The 19,884-nt window shown below is 53.3% G+C and overlaps 9 protein-coding genes across 9 annotated transcripts; 4 read left to right on the plus strand and 5 right to left on the minus strand.

The window, feature by feature from the left end:
• Window positions 1–771: 771 nt before the first annotated feature.
• GGTG_12445 (hypothetical protein) lies at window positions 772–1,632 on the minus strand (the record flags this gene model as incomplete). The annotated part of the gene is made up of 1 exon (XM_009230342.1): window positions 772–1,632. One exon carries the CDS (start codon window positions 1,630–1,632, stop codon window positions 772–774), a length of 861 nt encoding a protein of 286 aa, XP_009228606.1.
• Window positions 1,633–2,565: 933 nt separating this feature from the next.
• Window positions 2,566–3,085, plus strand: GGTG_12446 (hypothetical protein; the record flags this gene model as incomplete). Its single annotated transcript, XM_009230343.1, has 2 exons — window positions 2,566–2,687; window positions 2,797–3,085. The coding sequence occupies 2 exons, from the start codon at window positions 2,566–2,568 to the stop codon at window positions 3,083–3,085; spliced, it is 411 nt and encodes a 136-aa protein (XP_009228607.1).
• Window positions 3,086–3,173: 88 nt separating this feature from the next.
• On the minus strand, window positions 3,174–5,460 carry GGTG_12447 (hypothetical protein). The gene has a single exon (XM_009230344.1). The coding sequence runs from the start codon at window positions 5,331–5,333 to the stop codon at window positions 3,489–3,491; it is 1,845 nt and encodes a 614-aa protein (XP_009228608.1). The 5' UTR covers window positions 5,334–5,460; the 3' UTR covers window positions 3,174–3,488.
• Window positions 5,461–6,142: 682 nt separating this feature from the next.
• GGTG_12448 (hypothetical protein) lies at window positions 6,143–8,149 on the minus strand (the record flags this gene model as incomplete). The annotated part of the gene is made up of 6 exons (XM_009230345.1): window positions 6,143–6,284; window positions 6,351–6,507; window positions 6,554–6,759; window positions 7,548–7,710; window positions 7,829–7,848; window positions 7,965–8,149. The coding sequence occupies 6 exons, from the start codon at window positions 8,147–8,149 to the stop codon at window positions 6,143–6,145; spliced, it is 873 nt and encodes a 290-aa protein (XP_009228609.1).
• A 103-nt stretch (window positions 8,150–8,252) lies between these two features.
• Window positions 8,253–8,641, minus strand: GGTG_12449 (hypothetical protein; the record flags this gene model as incomplete). The annotated part of the gene is made up of 2 exons (XM_009230346.1): window positions 8,253–8,561; window positions 8,639–8,641. 2 exons carry the CDS (start codon window positions 8,639–8,641, stop codon window positions 8,253–8,255), a joined length of 312 nt encoding a protein of 103 aa, XP_009228610.1.
• Window positions 8,642–9,948: 1,307 nt separating this feature from the next.
• On the plus strand, window positions 9,949–10,770 carry GGTG_12450 (hypothetical protein; the record flags this gene model as incomplete). Its single annotated transcript, XM_009230347.1, has 1 exon — window positions 9,949–10,770. One exon carries the CDS (start codon window positions 9,949–9,951, stop codon window positions 10,768–10,770), a length of 822 nt encoding a protein of 273 aa, XP_009228611.1.
• A 3,175-nt stretch (window positions 10,771–13,945) lies between these two features.
• Window positions 13,946–16,197, plus strand: GGTG_12451 (hypothetical protein; the record flags this gene model as incomplete). The annotated part of the gene is made up of 6 exons (XM_009230348.1): window positions 13,946–13,968; window positions 14,318–14,530; window positions 15,102–15,138; window positions 15,284–15,363; window positions 15,895–15,987; window positions 16,075–16,197. The coding sequence occupies 6 exons, from the start codon at window positions 13,946–13,948 to the stop codon at window positions 16,103–16,105; spliced, it is 477 nt and encodes a 158-aa protein (XP_009228612.1). The 3' UTR covers window positions 16,106–16,197.
• A 1,013-nt stretch (window positions 16,198–17,210) lies between these two features.
• On the plus strand, window positions 17,211–18,946 carry GGTG_12452 (hypothetical protein). Its single transcript, XM_009230349.1, has 2 exons — window positions 17,211–17,922; window positions 17,990–18,946. The coding sequence occupies exons 1-2, from the start codon at window positions 17,380–17,382 to the stop codon at window positions 18,416–18,418; spliced, it is 972 nt and encodes a 323-aa protein (XP_009228613.1). The 5' UTR covers window positions 17,211–17,379; the 3' UTR covers window positions 18,419–18,946.
• On the minus strand, window positions 18,917–19,513 carry GGTG_12453 (hypothetical protein; the record flags this gene model as incomplete). The annotated part of the gene is made up of 1 exon (XM_009230350.1): window positions 18,917–19,513. The coding sequence occupies one exon, from the start codon at window positions 19,511–19,513 to the stop codon at window positions 18,917–18,919; it is 597 nt and encodes a 198-aa protein (XP_009228614.1).
• Window positions 19,514–19,884: the final 371 nt, after the last annotated feature.

Below are 19,884 nucleotides of genomic sequence, written 5' to 3' on the forward strand. Positions count from 1 at the left end.
GGCATTCCTTTATTCTTATACGTGTCATTCGTCGTTTTTTTCCTATTCCTACTCTTATTCCTGCGTTTATTTTTATTTTTGCCTTTTGGAACCTTCTGGTTATCTTTGTCAGGTATGTGGGATCACCATCTTTTTTGGGGTGGGCGTGGCGGGGTTGGCAGGTCGGTTATTTTCGTATAACCCCAGGCCACAATACAGACTGACAAGACGCGAGGGCCAACCGCGCTCGAGCATGGGCACGGAAAAGCGTGGGGAGTCCGCGAATGAGCACGAATGCATGAGAAACATGGCCAGCTATCGAGCTCAACCACTCGTCCGATTGATCCGATCTTTGTGTATTCCAGCTTCAATTCTCAACAAATGCTATGGCATGGCGAACCGCAAAGGGACAAATTCAAGGAAAAATGTCGGAAATAAAAATCCCCGAAAACAGTCTGGTATCCCAATGGGACAAAAAAAAGGAAGAGAAATATCGGGAATTGACCCTTGCGTAACACCGCCTGCTCCCGGAAGAACCCAACTCGCGCCTATCCTGCGCCAACGCAAAAGTAATTCCCAGCTCCCAAAGCCTTTATGTAATGGCCAGGGCGGAGAAGTGTGGCTGACTCCTCGGCACCTGTGGATGGGGCGGCGATAAATGGGTGGATGTGGAGACTTCGTCGCTGGCGGTATTCGTGTTTCTTCGTCATTGACGGTAGTGGACGATGTGATGGTGACTTCGTCGCTGACGGTATTCGTGTTTCTTCGTCGTTGACGGTATTCGCCTCGTCCTTATATGCGGAGGAGAGCTGGCCGGACCGGAGCAGCCGCCCTCGCAGCCTGGAATCGGCGCCGGGGCTCGTTCTCGGAGCGCACCGGGTCTCCGCCCGCGTCGCCGTAGACCCCGCGGTCCCTGTAGGCGGCATCCATGAAGTCGTCAAACAGGACGACCTCGGCGCCCGCCTCCATGTCGCCGGTGCGCATGTCGAGGTTCTCCCGGTTCCGCTCGATCACGTCGAACCCGAGCCTGGTGCCCTCCCGCATGCTGCCCAGCGTCTCGCCCCTCCGGCCCGCCCCCTCGAGGTCCCGCCTCACGTACCCGACCAGGCCCCTGTTAGTGTCGGGCAGCTGCGCGAGCAGCTGCGTGGCCGTGGTCTCGGGCCGCAGCAGGGCCCCGGGCTGGCGGCGCCGCGGGGGAGTGTCGAGCTGGCGGCGCCTCGGGGCGCACTCGCGGGACCGCGGCACGTTGGCGCTCGGCATACGGATCTCCTCGAGCGCCGTGCGGCCCGCGGTGTTGGCCATGTCCCGCGTCGCCTCGGCGTCGTCCAGCATGATGTGCCACCGCTGCTCCATGCCGGTCGGCGCGCGGTAGACGAGGTGTGGCTGCTGCTCGCCGAACAGGGCCGCCGCCAGCTCGAGCCACTGGCCGGCGCTCAGATCGTCCTGCGACAAGAGAGTTTGGCCCACCACCAAAAGCTCTTCCTCCACGTTGTCAATCAGGCCCCGGCTGGCTTGGCTCCGGAGGTCTCTGGTCTGCCTGGCGTATTGTTGGATGAGCCGCATTCTGCGGAAGAGCTGGTCCTCGGCGGCGCGCTCTTCTTGGGTCGGGCCTGTTGGGGTGGGAAATGGCTCGTAGAGCATTGTGTCGTTCATGGTGGCGGTGGTGTTGGAGGCCAACTCGTCTGTTCTTGGTGGTGGCTGGCTTGGTCTGGTGTTTGCTGGTTGTGTTTGGCGGCAGCTGGCTTGGGCTGGTGTCTGCTGGCTGGTGGGTGGTTGTCTTGGCTTTCTTTCTAATGTGTGTTTCTGGTTGTTGTGTGAAGAAGATGTGATGGGTGTGCTGCCAATGTATCGAGTTTGATGGATATATTATGATTGCGTAGTGGAGCATGTTTGTCAAAAAGAAAATGGCCAGAAACCGCGGGACCTGGCCTCCCTAAATACTATTCCTGGTAGCAAGCCTTGCCCCGAGCGCGGCCTTTCTCCAGTAGGGCCCTTTCTCCGGAAGAGCTTGTTGGGAAGCACTGGGAGTAGGTTTTTATCCAGCCTCCCTGTTTTCCATTCATACTTTCTCTCCCTATTCTTCTCTCTTATTCAACGTTGCCATTGTCCTTGCTATTCTCCACTCCTATTGTGCATTCCTCGCCATTCTGCAGAAAGTATTCAGGCCAACCTTATTTTTATTTTATGCTTCAAACCTTACTCCCTACAGAGGCCCAGACGCCACATGGGATGAAAAGCCGCCCGGAGACGGGAGTTAATGCCATCCTTCTAACGGTTTCTTCAACCGAAAAAGACTCAAAATGGCCACTATTTGCCACGCGGTAACATCTACTTTGACTTGAGCTCAAGCCACCGGGTGACGTCACCCCTTATAGTTCCGGCATGCTCTGATCATAGTCTTTGGTCTGAGCCGGAGCCCGAGGTGGCAACCAACAGGTTGGAGCTTCCGCTGGACAGTGTTCCTGGAGCCGAGCGCCAAGACGAAGCGTGTGGCTTTGTCTAACGATAGACCTGACGACGGCCTAGCGATGTACCTGATGAGGCGCCTGGCGTGGCCTATGGTGTGGCACCGACTCAGCGGTCCGGATGGCACGCTCACAGCCCTTTGAGAACCTGAAGAGGTACTTTGGCGATGTCCTTTCTGGGTGGGAGCCCCCGTATTGGATCCGCGTCGACGGACTCCCCAGCAATGCCGACTTGCCCTCTTTGTAAATCGAAGACGGCAAAACGAGGTCCTCGCAGTACGTACCCATGCCATGAACCCAGCACACCATCATAGGAGGGCACTTGAGACGGAGAGCATTGATACGAGTGGAGCTTCGAGATCGTGCAGCACGGCGGCGACACCGAGACGCTCTGGCCCAGCATGCGGCTGATAAAGGCGGCCAAGCTCTGCAGGCTCGACAGCAACCTCACGGGCATCGACAAATCCAAGCTGGTCACCGTGAAAACGGACGGCCGCTACCACCTGTTCGGCAGGAAAAGGCACCGGGCCTGCCGATTCGAGATCGCCGTTGTCGTCGCTCCTGCGGACCTCAAGTTCGAGACCCAGGTCAAAGGCGAGCGCTTCTCGAAAAAACCACAAGTCGCTGACGGTGAAGTGTGATGCCGAAGGGGCTGCGAGCGGCTCGACATGGGATAGCTGTGGAAGGAGACATGCACGACATGGATACAAGACAGCGGGACTAGGCAGGTCGTTACACATAATACATTACTAAATAAAATAAATAATCAGAGCAGGTCCTGGTCAACTGGGCGTTGTGCGCGGCAGAAAGGCCCCCGCGACAAGCAGCTGTGTGATGAATAGCAAAAGCGGATGCCGTTCCACATACGATGCTACCCCGTCTCGTGGAGCCTGGCCCTCGTTTGGCTTGCATAGGGGCTGCATATCCCAACGACACCATCACGCGGGGCGATGGCGTGCGAGGCTGCGCCCCCCCACGCTGTGTCTACCTCGCCGCCTGTGATGCAACTGCCGAGTTTCCAACAACACGGCCGGCCATGCCCCTTCACACCCAATCGTCCCAGGTCGTCCCCCTCCGATAGACCGCCCCCTCCGTCTCGAACATGGGGCCCTCGGACGCGAGTATCTGCCCTGCCTCGCAGCGCGAGAACGCGACCTTCGTCTGCTCCTTGCCGTAAAAGTCGTCAAACCCGGGGTCCAGCGCGTCAGCGAGCGTGGCCACGTCTCCCGCGGGGTGCAGCGCCTCCCACGGCCGCACGCAAGTCTTGCCCTTGCACGACTTGAGCACCAGGAGGAGGGCGTCGAGGCGCGGGGCCAGCCTGGCCAGGTCGACGCCTGCGACGGTCGGGCCGGTGCCGGTGTCGGTGCCGTTCGCGAGGAGGTTGTTGATCTGGTACGGGTCGGCCGCGAGGTCGTACAGCTCGTGCTCGCCGCTGCACCAGACCGAGTAGTACAGGTTATAGGACTGCGCCACGACCCTCACGGCCTTGTACGTGTTTTTGGCCCCGCTCGGGCCCTTGGTCTCGCCAAAGTCGAAGTGGTTGTCGCCCTCGGCGATGCCGGCGCCCCCCCAAAACTCGACCGTAACGTGCTCGTGGCGGGGTTGCGCCGCCGTCGTGTTCTGGGTGGGCGACGTCAGAGGGATGGCCTCGCCGTCAAAGTCGTCCCGGAGAGGCGCGCCGGCCAGGGTGAGTATTGTCGGGGCCAGGTCCGCGTGGACCGTGACCAGAGAATCTTGGACGAGGCCCGCTGCGATACCGGGTCCGCGGACGAGGAGGGGCACATTGATGTCCTCCTCGAACCCGCACGTCTTCCCCGGCTGGAGGCGGTGCTGGCTGATGTGGAACCCGTTGTCGCTCGTGTAAAACACGTACGTGTTATCCAGCAGGCCGTGCTTCTCCAGCGACGCAAACACATTGTCGACCATCTCGTCCACCGACTGCAGGGCGCGCAGGCGCTGCCTGTAAAAGTGGTCGTTGGCCTCGACGTTTGTATCGTTCAGCTTCTGCAGCCGGCTCACCCAGCTCACGCCCGAGGGGGCGTCCGGGTTGAAGTTTGCGGTCCGGGGCACTTTTACGTCCGCAAAGAGGTTCTCGTGCCGTTTTGCCGCCACGGGGGCGCTGATCGCGGCCTTGCCGTTGCCCCTGTCGCTGGCTACGTCGCTGTGCGGAGCTATGGGCGCCAGGCCGATGAAGAAGGGCCGGCCGCCGTTCTCGGGCTTGAGGGACTCGGCGGCGTCGTCGATGAAGCCGAGCGCCTTGGACGCCAGGACGTCGGGCGAGTACTGCCCCTCGTACGAGCGGGGCGGGTCCTGGTCTCGCTGGAACGTGGTGTTGAGGTACCTGTACGTGTACGGGTCCAGCTGGAAGTCGGAGTGGTTCCAGCCCCTGGGGAACGGCTTGTTGTAGTTGTCGATGCTGTGGGCGTTGAAGAGCTTGCCAGTATAGTACGTGTTATAGCCCGCCTCCTGCAGCCATACGGGCAGGTACTTGTCGTTGAGCCCCTGGGTGAGGAATTTCGGGTAGCCGCCGTAGGGAGGGCTGACGTTAGTCACGTTTGTGTTGTGCGCCAGCTTGCCTGTCCACAGCGACACCCGAGAGGGGCAGCAGATGGCGGTCGTGCAGTAGTGCCGCGTATACGTCGTGCCCGCGTCGGCGAGGTGCTTCTTGATGAGCGGCAGGTAGTCCAGCGAGCCCAGCCGCTGGTCCTGGTCGTCGGTTAAGATGAAGACGATGTTGGGCCGTTCGGCGGCTCCGCGCCCGGTGACGACGGGCCCGAGGGGCTCCAGGGCCGGGACACCATTGCCGGTGCTGACAAAGTTCGCGGACTTGGCGCCGGGGGCGACGGCTGCCAGGAGTAGTAGAAGTAGCGCTGAACCCGTGGATGACATCCTTGACACTTGTCAATGCTGGGCTGCCAAGAGACCAAGCTAGCTCGGTGTGCCGTCCCTGGCGGCGAGCTTATATACGCATTTGCTCATTGTGAGCCATATATCTTCGTCAACTAAGTCCTGCTCTAGGGGGTGTAGCGTTGGTAATGACCTGGTTGGGCCGGTGTAAAGCCGGGATTGGGAGCTTTTGGCGGTCAATGGCGCAATCGGAGGAGAAATGGGTCGCCATCACGAACAGCAAGGCCAGGGAGGTGGCCCACGGGGTAGCATCAGCGGAGGGGTATCCGGCGAGGATCAGAGGCGTTCCTATTGTAATTCCAACCCGGCGGGCGTTATATGCCGGATAGTGCTGACTAGTGTCACCGACTTTTCAAGGGAAAATGATGAATTTCTTCTCAAGAACCTGCATGGCCCCATCTCGTTGTCGGCTTGACCCCGGTAGCATTGGGCCTGACCCGCACGTCCCGCACGTCCCGCTGGACCTGGTGGTAACGGCCGGCAAAAGTGCGCGCAGGCAAGAGTTATCTTGGATATGGTACAATACAAGCCGATACGCAACCGGCATGAACCTGGAACATGCCACGCCTCGCATTGATCTCATCTACAAAACACAGGACGAGATAAACCCGAAAGAAAAGCGGTGGACGACCAAACAAATGAGAAGGCACTAGCCACTTATACATGTCGACACTATGGAAGACCAGCTGCCTGTCTGCCTGGCATGTAAAGCGACACATGGTTCAATCTCGCACCAGCCATGAAAACCAACGCAACTAACAAAGACACAAGTTCGAGCCTTCAAGGCCGACCTAGCGATCCTTGCATCTAGCCGCCGTGGCCCTAACCTCGCCCTGCTGCGGCATCATCTCTGCCAGCCTCTGCTGCCTCTCCTGTTCCTGCTCCTGCCGCTGCGCGCCCGGCTCCTGTTCCCGGAACGGCGCGATGTCGTGGCTGATGGGGTCACCGCCGCGAGCCGCACCACCTCCGGGCTGTCCTCACTACTGCTGCTTTCCGTACGATGACGACGACTGAGGCGCCAGGCTGATACCCAATCCAGACGGTAGCTGCTGCGGCGGCGGCGGCGTCGGGCACCATCCGGGCGTTAGGACGGGCGGGAGGATGGACGACGGCGTGCCGCCGCCGCCGCCACCACCACCTCCTCCTCGTCCGGCTTCTGCCTGCCGTCGTCGCCGTTCCGTCGCCTCCTTCCGCCCCTCCACCCTTGCCCGTCTTGCGCAGCCAGAGCGCGGCGAGGGCGACGACGAAGAGCACGACGCCGACGGCGATGGTGGCCGAGACGCCGGGGCTGACGGAGCTGGCAGTGCCGGTGTCACAAAGGAGGCTATCACCAAGGGCCGGCACACTGTTCCAGGCCTTGGCATGGAGGATCTGCACGGGCGCCCGGCACGGATGCCCCGCACCGGTGCTGCGGCGGGCAGATGCTTTGCCAAGCACTCGTCGGCAACAACAGGGGTGCGGCAGTGGGTACCGCGCCTGCAAGAAAGGGGTATCATTGTAGATAAAGGGCACGAGGCCCCAGCCGCGTGCCCTCTTCTTCCTTTCTCATCAGAGATCTAGATAAGCCTACAATAGGCCCTATCTTGCACCGCTTGTCCATCATAGCAGTTATTGGTTGAAGGGCGACAAGGCCACAGCCGCATGGACTGTGAATGGGGGCCGTCGCTGCAGCTGGTGGTTGAAGGGCGACAAGGCCACAGCCGCATGGGCTGTGTGAGTGGGGGCCGTTGCTGCAGTTGAAGGGTTCAACAGAGAAGCTTCTTGACCTCAGTGTCCTCATCTTCGTCCGACCGGTCGCGAATGTAGGTGCGGAAGATGGTCAGGTTGGCGGCCTGGAAGCTCAGACCAGGCTATAGGCGCATCATCTCGCGGAACTAGGTGACCTCGTCGGGCAGTGAGAGCCAGTGCATGGTCGGAACGATATTGAAGGCGGCGGCGAAGCAACCCATGATGTGCAGGCTGCGCCGGTCCGTGCGGGTGGGTGGAGGGCGTCCGGGCAAAATGGGGGCAGGAGCAGGATGTACTGTGAGGGGGAGCCATTGTTGCAGTCGAAGAGAAGTTGGCAAGGTCGCTGCCATGGACTGTGCGTGTGGACCGTGTTGTTGAACATGGAATCGCAGCCGCATGGGTAGTGAGTAAGGGCCACTGGTTTCGTTGATGAAAGGTCGCAGCTGTATGCATCGACTGTGAATGGACCGGATCCGGAGGCAGGGCGCCGTTTTTGGCAAGCCGTGTCGCCCCGTCATGGGCTCCGTCTCGTGGTCGTTCTCGGCCAGCGCCTTGGCCTCGTCCACGGCCAAGTTGCTGTCGATCAGCGGACGGTACGGGACTCTGCGGGCCTCTTGAGGATCCACATCATCTGCAACCAAGTCAGTAACTGCCACGACAAGGGCTTGCCTTGGTCAGATGGGAGAGAAAAGGGCTCATGTGAACAAACAGGAAGTAAGGAAGAGAGAAAGCAAAGGGGCCAAACTCACACTCCAAGTCACTCTTCAAACTGCCCTTAGGCAGACAACCTGAGCGTCAGACGAGCTCAGAGGGGCTGGATCGCTCGGAGCTGAGAAGATTGGCGAAAAGACACGGCCGATAGTGGAGCTTGTAATTGCAGTGTACCGGTGTCTGATGCCGTCGCTCAGGATGACAGACTGCGTCAGGGCCGAGTAGAGCTGGCGGGGAACTCGGGGGCGACGCAAGTAGCATGTCTTGACGTCGGAGGAGTCTGCCAGCAGCACAGGGAAACCCAAACTCGACCCGAAGGCCGATAGACTGTGAATGGGGGCCCTCGGCCGGCCCACCATCGCTTCGGGCAGTGGGTGCCGAGGATTGTCAACGATCAACGCCGGTGTATCGTGAGGAAGACTTACCGAGCCGGCAACAGGAACTGGTATGGGATTTGAGCCCTTACGCCTGCAGGTCGGGGTCCTGGCCTAGAACCGCTGCGGTTATCCACCGGGAACCCATCACTTTCAGCAGCAGCCACTTGGCGAACTTGGCGAAGAGGAGGAAGCGGAATGACCCAACTCCCTGCCTCAACGACCAAGTAAACGCTCGCCTCGAAAGGTCGAGCGCCCAGCGGGTTGCTGCTGATCGAACTGGTGGCGGGGCTCTCAGGATCGCCCAGCCGACAGGCCCTAATCGAGCCCAGTCCTGTGCCGGGTCTCGGTCGATACACCGGCGGACCATGCCCCAGAGGAAACCCTTGGCGACATCCTAGAAGCAGATTAGCTAAGACATCAGGTGTGCATCGCAGATCGGTAAAATGCCGAGGCCGTGTGATTGGAACTTACCATAACGATGACGAAAAAGAAATAGCAGAGATGGCGAGAGTATCCAAAAAGAGAGGTTAGGTAGTACAAGATTGATGTTGTAGATTGCCAGGGTCCCTAAGGGAAAAAAGAAGAGAAGAAGAAGAGCCAGAATCTCGAGCATGAACTTCTTAATAAATGGCGGGCGGCGGTGCTGCCCATCCTGGTCCAGCTCTTCCTTCCTTCCTTTCCAAAAAGCGTCCAGAACCCGCGTCTGGCGTGGAAGTAGCGAACATGATCACTGGCGTCATTGCGAACCGCTTCGTATCCATCCCGCACCTCAAATGGCAGGGACGATGCATTTCGACCAAAAATGGGCTGCAGCTTGGGGCCACCAGAGGAGACATGCCAGATAGTCGGTAGGAAGACGGTCCCTACCCCTGAGCGTCCACGCCTATATAGCGCCAACACAAACAACCACGAGCGGGGATATCAGAGAGGAACATGACAGCCATCGGAAAATGTACAATACGCTGTTACGACGGCCCCTTACCAGGTCAGGTGTGCTGCGTCGCGTGCATTCATCGTGCCCGCCGCGGCTCTCCGGCTGAACATCACTAGCGCCCGGCGGTTCGGGTAGACCGCTAGCAGACGAAGCACCGCAGGAGAAGACGGCCCTAGACTTGAGGAGACTCTGGGGAGGATCTCCGATGACAAGAGTTTGCGGAGATGTCGTAGGTGCCTGGCCCTGGGCGGGTACATTGGGGTTTAGTTTGGCACCTAGGCAAACGCCACCATGCACCATGGAAGGTACCTACCCGCGTACCAAAGTCTGCAGGTGCCACAAGCCATAGTTCCTGGTCATGCAGGCGCGTCGGCAGAAAATAGTTGAGCCAGCGCTTCTGCTATGGTCTCTCCCCGCAGCCTTTTCCGTGTCCTTTTCTGGTATTCTTCCCTTTTACCTCATCCTATGTAATAGTATCTTGCAGTCATATTTACTTCTGGTGCTCCAAGCCCCCGCTACCGAACGAACAGTCTCGACTTTTTTTTGTCGACGCCCGTGCCGGGCACGTCTGTGGCTGCACCACCCATGCCGACCTTTTCCGGTAGAAGCTCCTGCCTGTATTGATAAATCTCGACGGCCCTTCTGGTCGCGACTCCCACCTACCCACAACCCACGCACCATCTTACGACGCATCAACCTCCGACCGTCCCAATTGGCCTAAACCTCAATCGTCGCGCCTTTCCCTTCTCGTGTGCCCTTCGATCAGAAATGGTGAGGACCCGGCAGCACCCAGCATGCGCCCCTACCCGCTAAAACCCGAGCTAACTGACAGACAATCCAGGCAGGCATGCAGTCAGTCATCAACTTTGACCCGAGCCGAGCCGAGCAGATTCTCGGGTTTGCGCTCGCGGCGTACACGGCAGACGCCATCTTACCCCAGCCCGACCCCAACGACCCGCTCTGGGAGACCTTGGTTGGGACAATGCAGCGCCCGCCAGCTCCGCAGGGTTGGTTCGAGGAGATCATGAACTCCGGGCCGATGCGCGAGGTCACAGGCGTCGTCGGCATTGTCCTGCCCGCGGCCATCTGCTGGGCCTTCCATTCTCCCGAGACCAAAAAGAAGACGGCCGCCTTCCTCAAGCGGCACTACAACCGTCTCGTCTCGTGGGACTCGGCAGTGGGGCTCGTCTCGACCCTGCTCCCCCAGCTGGCTCTCGTGACCGTGGGAGGGTGCCTCTCCCTGTGCTGGACAGGGGACACCGCCGCGCTGAAGGGCCTCGGAGAGGCGTTCTCGTGCTGGACGGTGTCGACCATAGTGTATCACTGCATATACTGGCACCCGGACGCCACCACCGCCATGGCCCCCAAAGACGACTGCAGCAAGAACGCCACCCGCCGTCGCACTATGCCCTCCAGCGCGCTAGCCCTGGGCCTCCGCGCCGTGGGCAGGCATGATGCCGGGTGCCACGGCCGCTTCGGCATGTTTTTCGACATCAGCGCCGGTAGGCCGTTCTTCAATGCGCTAGCCTCTTGCTTATTTGGGGGTATGGAGGCCAGCTTCCTCGGCTACTTTGCCGGCTCCTATATTGCTGCCGATGCCGCTATGCGCCTGGAGCCGGCCATTCATGGATATTTGGGCACGCTGTCCAGCAGGGCTGGAGACCCATAGTCCGGAGGGACTGTGGTGGACGAGTCTGCGACCGTGGAGTCGGCTGAGGGCACATAGAATCTTGCTACATTGCGCGGCGTTTTAATATTTGAACTCTCCATCCCACTCCATCCAGCCTCATCTCTAGTCATAATCACTTCAATCTCGCGAAGAGCATTATGGGTTGGGTCGACGAGGCATCACGTTTACCTCGCAGACTTCTGGATGTTGGAACGGACGAAATGAATCGATGGTTGGGTCCGCTAGCCTTCGTTCGATCGTGCCAGACGGTTGCTGTAGAGAAGGGTTAAGTGCTCATAATAGGGGGAATATGACGCAGATGAAAAGGCAATTGTTATGTTTTCTTAGTGCGGCTCATAACCTCAACCACGACGGCGATCTGGCATTGTCGCTGACCAACCACGCCCTAACACCGATTTTTGCCATATTGAGTTTTGTCGGAGGAATAAATAGCGATAATGTCACAAAAAAGACAGTATATACTGTAAAGGAGAGGTCTCAAGCGTAAATAGCAGATGCCTGAAGCATCGGAAGAGCGGTCCCTCTGCCTGAGAGCGTATGACGCTTCCAGGCATTAGGAGGGAAGCTTAGTAAGCAAGGAGGACACGGGAGTTACGTGTATATAAAAGGGCAAAAGCTTTTACGGAGCCTTGCACCTTAAATCCTTTTTTTAAAGCAATTTAACCGGAATAGCTTTACACCGTGCTTATACCTTTTGCTTGCAATAGTTATAAGCCCAGGCGATTTTTAAACCTTTTTTTGCAAAGTAAAAGGTTTAATAGCACGAACTTATTCCTTTTTTACTACCTTTATTAAATCGCTTTTAAACGCGCTTTTCCAAGCGCGTTTATCTTTTTTTTCCCCTTTTTTTCCGCGATTTTTTTACGGAAAAATTTTTACGCTTTTAAAACCTTTTTCGATAAAGTTTTTTTTGCTAAAGCAAATTTCGTTATTAATTCCGAACGTTATTAAGGGCCTTTATTAAATTTTATTTTTTTAATTTACACGTTTTTACGTTTCCAAAGCTTTTAACCCGTTACTTTTTTCCGATTTGGCTTTACCGAAAAGCCCCAGGCTGCTATTAATTATAAGCGGCATAAATAAAAATCTTTTTGTAATAACGTTATTTAAAAACCAAAAGCAATAGCTTACGTAATTTACGGCGTTTTATTAAAATGCATTAATTTTAAAAATTTAAACCCAGGTTAATTTTAATTTAAAATTTCCGGATAACGTACAAGCTAATAAAACTTTAAATTTTAATTTTTTTATAGCAAAAGCCCGGGCCAAGCACGTTAAAAATTATAAATTTAAGCGTTTAACTTAGCAAATAATTTTTTTAACCGGAAAAAAAAGGGTTGTTTAAAAGCTTAGCAAAGCAAAAGCAAAGCTACGCAAAAATTTAATTCCGAACCTTTTTAAACCCTTTTTATTTTTACCAAAAATAATTTTAAAGCCAAATATAAAAAAGCGCTTAAAATAAAGGATACCGCGAGCAAACCCGTTTTAAAAAAATTATAACGCTTTTTAAATGGATTAACTTTTTTGTAAATTTTATTGCGCTTACAAACGCGCAATTAAAAGCGCAACCCAATAATTACGTAATTTTCCAAAGCATTATTATTGCAAGCAAAAGGTATAAGCACGGTATAAAGCTATTTTAGTTAAATTGCTTTAAAGAAAAAAGGATTTAAAGTGCAAAGTTCCGTAAAAGCTTTTGCCTTTTATATATACGTAATTTACGTATTTTCCTTGCTTACTAAGCTTTTTTCCTAATGCCTGGATGCGTTATACGCTTTCAGGCAAAGGGACCGCTTTTTCGATGCTTTAAGCATTTGCTATTTACGCTTAAAACCTTTCCTTTACAGTATATACCGTTTTTTTTGTAATAACAAATTACCCGTAAAAACGGCTTTGGATAAATTAAATTAATTTTGTTTTTGCTTTTTTTCGCCCGCTTTACGCTTTTAAATATTAAAGGAATAAACGGGCACGTTATTACTATCGTTATTTTAATTAAACGGATTAACAAAATTGTTAAAATCCAAATTAATTATAATTGCATTACAATTTGGCTAAACAAATTAAAAGCTTTTTTTTATCCATTTTAAACGTTTAAAATTTCGAACGGATTGGGTTAACGGAAAAAGCAAAAGGTTTTAAAAATAACAAAAAAATTTAAAATGGAAAAAATAGCTAGCGTTAAAACGGGAAAAGCGGTTAAATTTAAGTTAAAACCGGAAAAAAGGATTGGTAAATGTTAACTAAGGCTTAAAAAAAGCAAAACGCAACATTTTTATCCGCTTAGCGTACAAAAGGATTTGTACGGTTTTAGCGTGCTGAAAAGCCTTTGCCTTTTTAGCGTTATTTTATACCTTTTTGCAATTAACCGCTAACTTTTTCGCACTTTTAATGTTTTTTTTTAGTTTGCTTTTTTAAACAAATTTTTTTTTGCATGTTTAATTTGTTTAGTTTTAATAGCAAAAATTATTATAACCGTTTGCAAATCCGTATTATTCGCGCATAAAGCAAAATTAATAAAAGCGCAATAAAAAGTGGTAAAAAAGCAAAACGTTTCGATTTATTCCTTTTGGGTTTAAACCCGCGTTTTTTTTTGCGCCGGGCGCGTTTTTAAGCAACCGCACGCAATGTTTTATTATTAAAAGTTTTTATTTTTAACCAATTTGTTATTACCGCACAACGCTTTTAAAATACCTCATTACCGCGCAAAGCATTTACAATTGCTTAATTTAAATTTGCAAATATTTTAAAGCTAATAAAAAATTAATATGGTTAAAACGAAAGGATTAAAATTTACGCTTTAAAAAGGAAATGGTAATAAAAAGGAAAAAAAAGCCGGAACAAAATGGAAGGAAAAGGGTTTTAACCCGTTACGTTTACTTATGGTTAAAGCGTTTGTTTTGTTATTTTTTATAGCTAAAGCGTTTGTTTCGTTACTTTTAAGAACGGGAAATACTTTTTTCGTTACCTTTTAAAGTTAATAATACTTTATTATTATTTTTAAAAGCGCGGTAAATTTTTAAAACCAACGTTATTAATATAGTAACTAATTGTTTTTTGTTTTTTTACAAATAACCCAAAAGGTTTGCTTGGGGGGTATATTCCAAAAAAACAGTATATATTGTAAAGGAAAGGTTTTAAACGTAAATAGCAAATGCTTAAAGCATTGGAAAAGCGGTTTTTTTTGCTTAAAAGCGTATAACGCTTTTAAGCATTAAAAAGGAAGCTTAGTAAGCAAAAAAGATACGGGAATTACGTGTATATAAAAGGCAAAAGCTTCTACGGAGCTTTGCACTTTAAATCCTTTCCTTTTTAAAGCAATTTAACTGGAATAGCTTTACACCGTGCTTATACCTTTTACCTGCAACAATAACCTTTTTAAATTTGGGACAATTTAATTCCATATTCGCTAATACTTTATATTAGTTATTAAAGCTAACCTTAAGCTTTTAAATAAAGCACTTTCATTTGCCGGCCGTACGGGCCGGGCCATTAAAGGTTAGCGAATCCCCCGGGTTTATTACAGCGGCCCCAGCGGCGGTAACCGCAACGGCGGGAACGGTAACGGCGGCAGGGGGAACGGGGGAAGCGGTGTATCCAATGCCGGCTGCGGGTCCCGCGGTAATAGCGGTAGCAGCGGCAGTAGCAATAGCGGCGGCGACTGGAGCAGGAACGGCAACGGCGGCGGCGGCGGCGAAAGCGGCGGTTTCCGCCGCCTTTATCGCCGCTTGGTATGCTTGTGCGCTTAGCTTTTTAATAGCACCTTTTTTTTATTAATTAAATGTTTTAGCATTCCGTTAACCCGTATAAGCTTTACGAGGCAATTTGGGTGGTTAGTTAAATACGGGCCAAAACAATTCGCGCATTGCGGGGGGGGAGGGGGGGGGGGGGGGGGGGGCCGTGCACGGTAATGCGTGCCGGGAATCGTTTAATTTCCCGCAACGGAAGCATTTATTAGCCCGGGCATAATTGCGGGTTACGTAAAAGCCGTAGCAATTAAAGGTATGTTGGGTAATTGGGGGGTGTTTTTGTACGCGGCGTAAAAAGAACGTTATCCTTTAAAGTTTAAATTGGGCTATTTATATATGGAAGGAAATTATTTACGAAAATTGCCTTTGTTCGTTTATACCAGCTTTAAAAACCTTTACGCTTACAAGCTTGGTTTTTATTTAGGCTTTAACCTTTTTTTAAACCAAATTTTCCTTTATTAAGACTTTTTCACCGAATTCGTTCGCTAAAATAGTAAGCACCCGGAAATAATATAATTGTATTAAAATTCCGGTTTTTTAACCCGTTCGGCGTTATAAAAGCGGCTTTATTCCAAGCGGTGCTGGAAAAGCCGGTTTTGTATATCGGTTGTTTTTGTGCTATAATAAACGGGAAGTCCTTATTGTTAGCAAAAGCTTTGCGAATGCTAAAGCCCGTTTATTGGTTAGCCTAAACCTGCCTTTTTTCCGGGATTTTAATAAGGACCCGGAAATTAAGTTTAAAGCCGGCGGGTGGGCGGGGCGCTTGGGGTGCCCAAGGTGCGGGTTGCTGGAATTGTTGGAACCCCGTGCGGGCCGCCGCCGCGTAAGTAGTTGGGGCCGCGTTATTAATGGGTTCGAGCGCTGCGGGGGCTTTTCCATTCCCCCGGAAAGGGGCTAGCTGGCTTAATAGCGCTTTTATTGCGTACTTTAAAAAGCAAATTTTCCAGCCGTACGCTTCCCGCGCAGCTTTGGGCGGTAATAAAGCGATGCCGGCATTTATTAACCTAACAAGCGTAATACAAATTATGGCCGTTTGGCTTTATTTGCGCGTAAAGCTCGCGATTATTTTTTCCGCGGCCGCTATAACTAACCCGGGGGTCGGGCCCATAAGCCGGAAGGGAAGGGTTAAGCGCCGTGGCGCGTATAAGGCTTAAAAAGGAGGTTGGGAAAAGGAAAGGGGAATGGCGTTATTAAGGTATGTGGTAAACGGGGGAAGGAAAGGGGCACCTGTGCCGGTGCTTGCGCTGAGGGATCCTTTTTGGCCTTGTGCGGGTTTTATTGCGTATTGCGAATTTCGCAACGGGGACGGCGTGCGTATGTTTGGATGCGCTAAAATGCGCGGGGGTCGGGGCAGCGGCGGCGCGCTCCTCCGGGCCGAAGGGCTTATAAAAAGGGCGTGCGCCACCCTGAAGGGGGCCGTTGGCAACGGCATGTTGGCGGGCGTGGTGTTGGTGTTGAATCGCTTAATTGGCAAGTGTTAAGGATTTGTGTGCAAATTGGCAGTGTGCACTAACAGTACTATGCCAAGAATTAGTGGATTCGAGGAAGGATGCATGCTTTTATGAGCCGAGGCTGCAGAAAGCGTTACCTTCATCACATTGCACTTTAAGCTTAAAACTGTGGTATTACGCTCGACGGCAGTCGCGAACGGGAAGTAGCTTGCGCCGATTAACCATTGTTAGCAGAGAAGTTACTTGATTTTGGAACATTCAGGAAGCACAATTTCAAAAATAAACGTGCTGCAGGCCTTACGACCCGATTAAGTGCGGATAAACGCACGGGGTCCCTTTGGCAACACAGCGGTGGCGTTTCCCTGCCGCACTTGCGCTTCGACTTGGCGCATGCGTCACACGCCTTCATTTCGTTGGTCGGGATCTCCTTCCGGTTTCCGCAAACCAGTGTAGCATGCCTTCTTTGTTGGCTGGGTAGTGTGCCGCCAGCGACTGGCAAACTTGCCGGCCCCTCCGGGACTGGCGGGCGGAACTTTTCGAGAACGGTCAGACCGCTCGCGGGTGGGTGAGACGCTGCGTTCCACCGCTTTGTCATGTGCGGGGTTGCGGAAACCCACGTTATCTCTCTTTTTTTACGTTTGCTTTCCCAGGTACCTCCTATTTTACCACTTTGCCTTCTTTCATATCCCTTTTCTTACTTCCTCTCTTATATCACTTCCTATTTTCATTTCAGTTAGTAATTATTATTCTTTTATATTTTACGTAGGAACAATAATCCGTGAAGGTTTGCCAAATGTGATAACTACATCGATGTGTGCATTCATCTTTGTCCCCTGTCTTGCAGCCTCCCTGGTCGTCGGGGGAAAGCTGCGCAAGAGTCCAGAGCGGTGATTGACTGCATTGTCCCAATTCGGAAAACACGGCAGCGCTTGTCTCGTCTGGACACCATCAGGGTCAGGGCTCCCCCTGGTGAGACTGACTCGACCGAGCCACTTAGGTTACAAATACAACCCAAATTTGCCGTGCCGAAACTGTCAGGGCTGCTCTGTCATCCCTCGGCGGCGGGCAGCTCGGAACTCCCCGCCGCCGCCCGCTCCGATGTCGCCGCCCGCTCCAACGGCTCGCCCGCAAATCTCGCCTTGGCGGGCGACTCGTAATCACCATGAATTTCAGGCAAGCCTCATTGGTGCTCCGGATTCTTCTACATAAAATGCCACCAAACTTCCCTCTCCGCCGTCTTCTTTCACTCGGCTCATTAGGTGCAACTTCTCATCCACTATAGCCTCACAGCTTTCAACACCTTCGGAAACTCCAACGCACCTTGCACCGCCCCAGGCTTACCTTCCATTTTTACGATCATAGAATAGCCTCCCCCCCCGATCTCAACCATGTCTCTCGACGCACTTAGGGCTGAGCTTACCTTAACCCAGAACACCGACGTTACCAAGACCGTCCATACTGCGTCGTACCCTGCGATCTCCTCGCTCCGTCCGGAGCTCAGCCAGGAGGGGAGGACCGTGCTCATCACCGGTGGCGGCAGCGGCTGCGGGCTGGCCATCGCCAAAGCCTTCGTGGCCGCCAGGGCCGCACGGGTCGTCATCCTCGGCCGCCGCGAGGGCGTCTTGTCCTCTGCCCACAAAGAGCTCGAGGACGAGGCCCGCAGGCTGTCGTCCCCCGCCGTCATCGTCCATAGGATCTTCGACGTGACCAACGAGGACGACGTCGAGAAACTGTGGGCCGACGCCGTGGTCGGGTTCGTCGACGTCTTCGTGTCCAATGCGGCCAGGTTCCAGACCGAGGCGAAGCCCCTGGTCGAACTGGGGTACAAAGAGGTTTGGTCCAGCTTCGAGGCCAACGTTAAGGGCCCGCTTCACATGGCCGAGAAGTTCCAGAAGCAGAAGGCGCCAGCGGGAAAGCAGAATGCTCCCAAGGTAAGCGCAAGCCACTTGTTGATTGAGAAAGTCTTGGCGGCCCGTGCTGACCCTGGATGCCCGTCAGTCCCTCGTCAATGTCTCGACCGCAGCCATCCACATGTTTAACAAGTCCGTCAGCACCTTTTCCGTGTCGGTGCCCTCGTACGGCCTGAGCAAGAACGCGGGCACGCTGGCGCTGCAGCTGGTGGCGGACGACGTCGACCCGGCCCAGCTGCAGGTCGTCAGCTTCCACCCGGGCACCGTCCACACCGAGGTTTACCAGAGGGACATCGGTGCGGGCCCGCGCGACCTGCCCTTCGACGACGCCGAGCTGTCCGGCTCCTTTGCCGTCTGGGCCGCGTCCCCCGAGGCCCGCTTCCTGCACGGCCGCTTCGTTTGGGCCTCCTGGGACGTCGAGGAGCTCGCGACGGGGCCTGTCAGGAAGCGCATGGAGGAGGACCATGACTTCCTCAGGGTCGGTGTGGTTGGGCTCAAGTTCAACAAGCTGGCGTAAGTGCCACCGTGCTTTTGAGCATCAAACCGAGCCATCTGCTTAACGCCCCGCGGAGCAAGGTCGCACCGACTCTGTTTGCCAGGATCGGAGCTAAAAAGGGTCATCTAAACTGTCCGTTTAATGCCTGGCTGAGACGTGCGTTGACAAGGCTGCTGTGGTTGCTATATTCGAGCATTTTACAGATGCTGCACCATAGTTTGCGGGTTTGCGGTTTTCTCCGTGGCCGTGAACCCATCGCGCGTGTATATATCCCGTCAAACGCTAGCTCCTGCTGCTGCGGCACCAGACCTGATTTAAAATAGTTCATATCATCAGGTAGGGAGTGGCATCTCTTGGGGTGTTCTGATAGGCAGGTGTAATACCGTATAAAAAATGAGCGTTAGCGCTTTTCGTGGGATGACGTCCGTGAAGTGGTTTGAATTAGAGGGTGGAGGCGTCTGGTCGGCGTCGACGGATACGACAGTCAGTGCTAACGCGTTCGAGGGGGAATTGAAGCATTCACAAGATTGTGACAGCACAGAGAAGGAGGAGGCTAAAGTTTGCAAACGAGGAAGTGAAGGCGGCGGAGACACTGGATACGAGGTGGGCGCGTAAACCCAAATAAGGGTAACGAATTGCGAATTCCTCCTCTTCCTCCTCTTCCTCCTCTTCCTCCTCTTCCTCCTCTTCCTCCTCTTCCTTCCAGGACTCCTCCACGTCGAAAATACCGATCCTTCGAAACTGGCAGTAACACCAGTCCTCTAACCTGAAGATCGCCGAGGGGGTAAATCTGGCCTCGAATGGAGCGAAGTAAACTTTGACGGACTGTGCCATATTTTGCATATCCTCTTCGTCCCATTGAACCGTCGTTTTTAACTTGGTCAAAATCGTAGGGTCGCCCAGTTCCTCTGGTTCCTCTTCCTTTTGCTGTTGCCCGGGAAAGAAATCGATCTCCCATTTGTGTTTCGACGTTTCGGCAAGCATTGCCTTCGCCAAAGGCCCCCGCAATCGTATTGTGCCGCCAGTAACAGAGCCAAAGGGCTGTGGTGATGATGCCAGGTTCATGTCGACTCCAAGAATGTCCACCAGTCCCTCACAGGTTTGGAGGATGGTCATCCGAGCACCACCCTCTAATGAAGCCCAGGACTAGGAGGGAGCGGTATTTTGTGTTCTCCGCATAGAGGGCCGATCGGCGGACCAAAGAAGGGCGCTGCGGAGCCTATATGCCCACATTCCAGCGAAATGGTTCTCTCCACCCCAAATTCTGCCCAAGTCCTCTGCTAAGCCTGCAATGGCAACAAGCTTATCCGCTGGGTTGGTTAACTTCTTTGGGGAATATGCTTCAACCAATCTCGTCCATGTTTTTAAAAGCTCTGGCTCGGTTTTGGTTTGTAGCCCTTTCATTTCCAATCAAAGGGCAAGGCCCTGGCCTCTTTTTATATTGTGGCGTTCTGGTTTCGCTCGGGAGATAAGGTACCTACCTACAT

The sequence above is a fragment of the Gaeumannomyces tritici genome (assembly GCF_000145635.1).
Source record: "Gaeumannomyces tritici R3-111a-1 unplaced genomic scaffold supercont2.8, whole genome shotgun sequence".
Lineage (NCBI taxonomy): Eukaryota > Fungi > Ascomycota > Sordariomycetes > Magnaporthales > Magnaporthaceae > Gaeumannomyces > Gaeumannomyces tritici.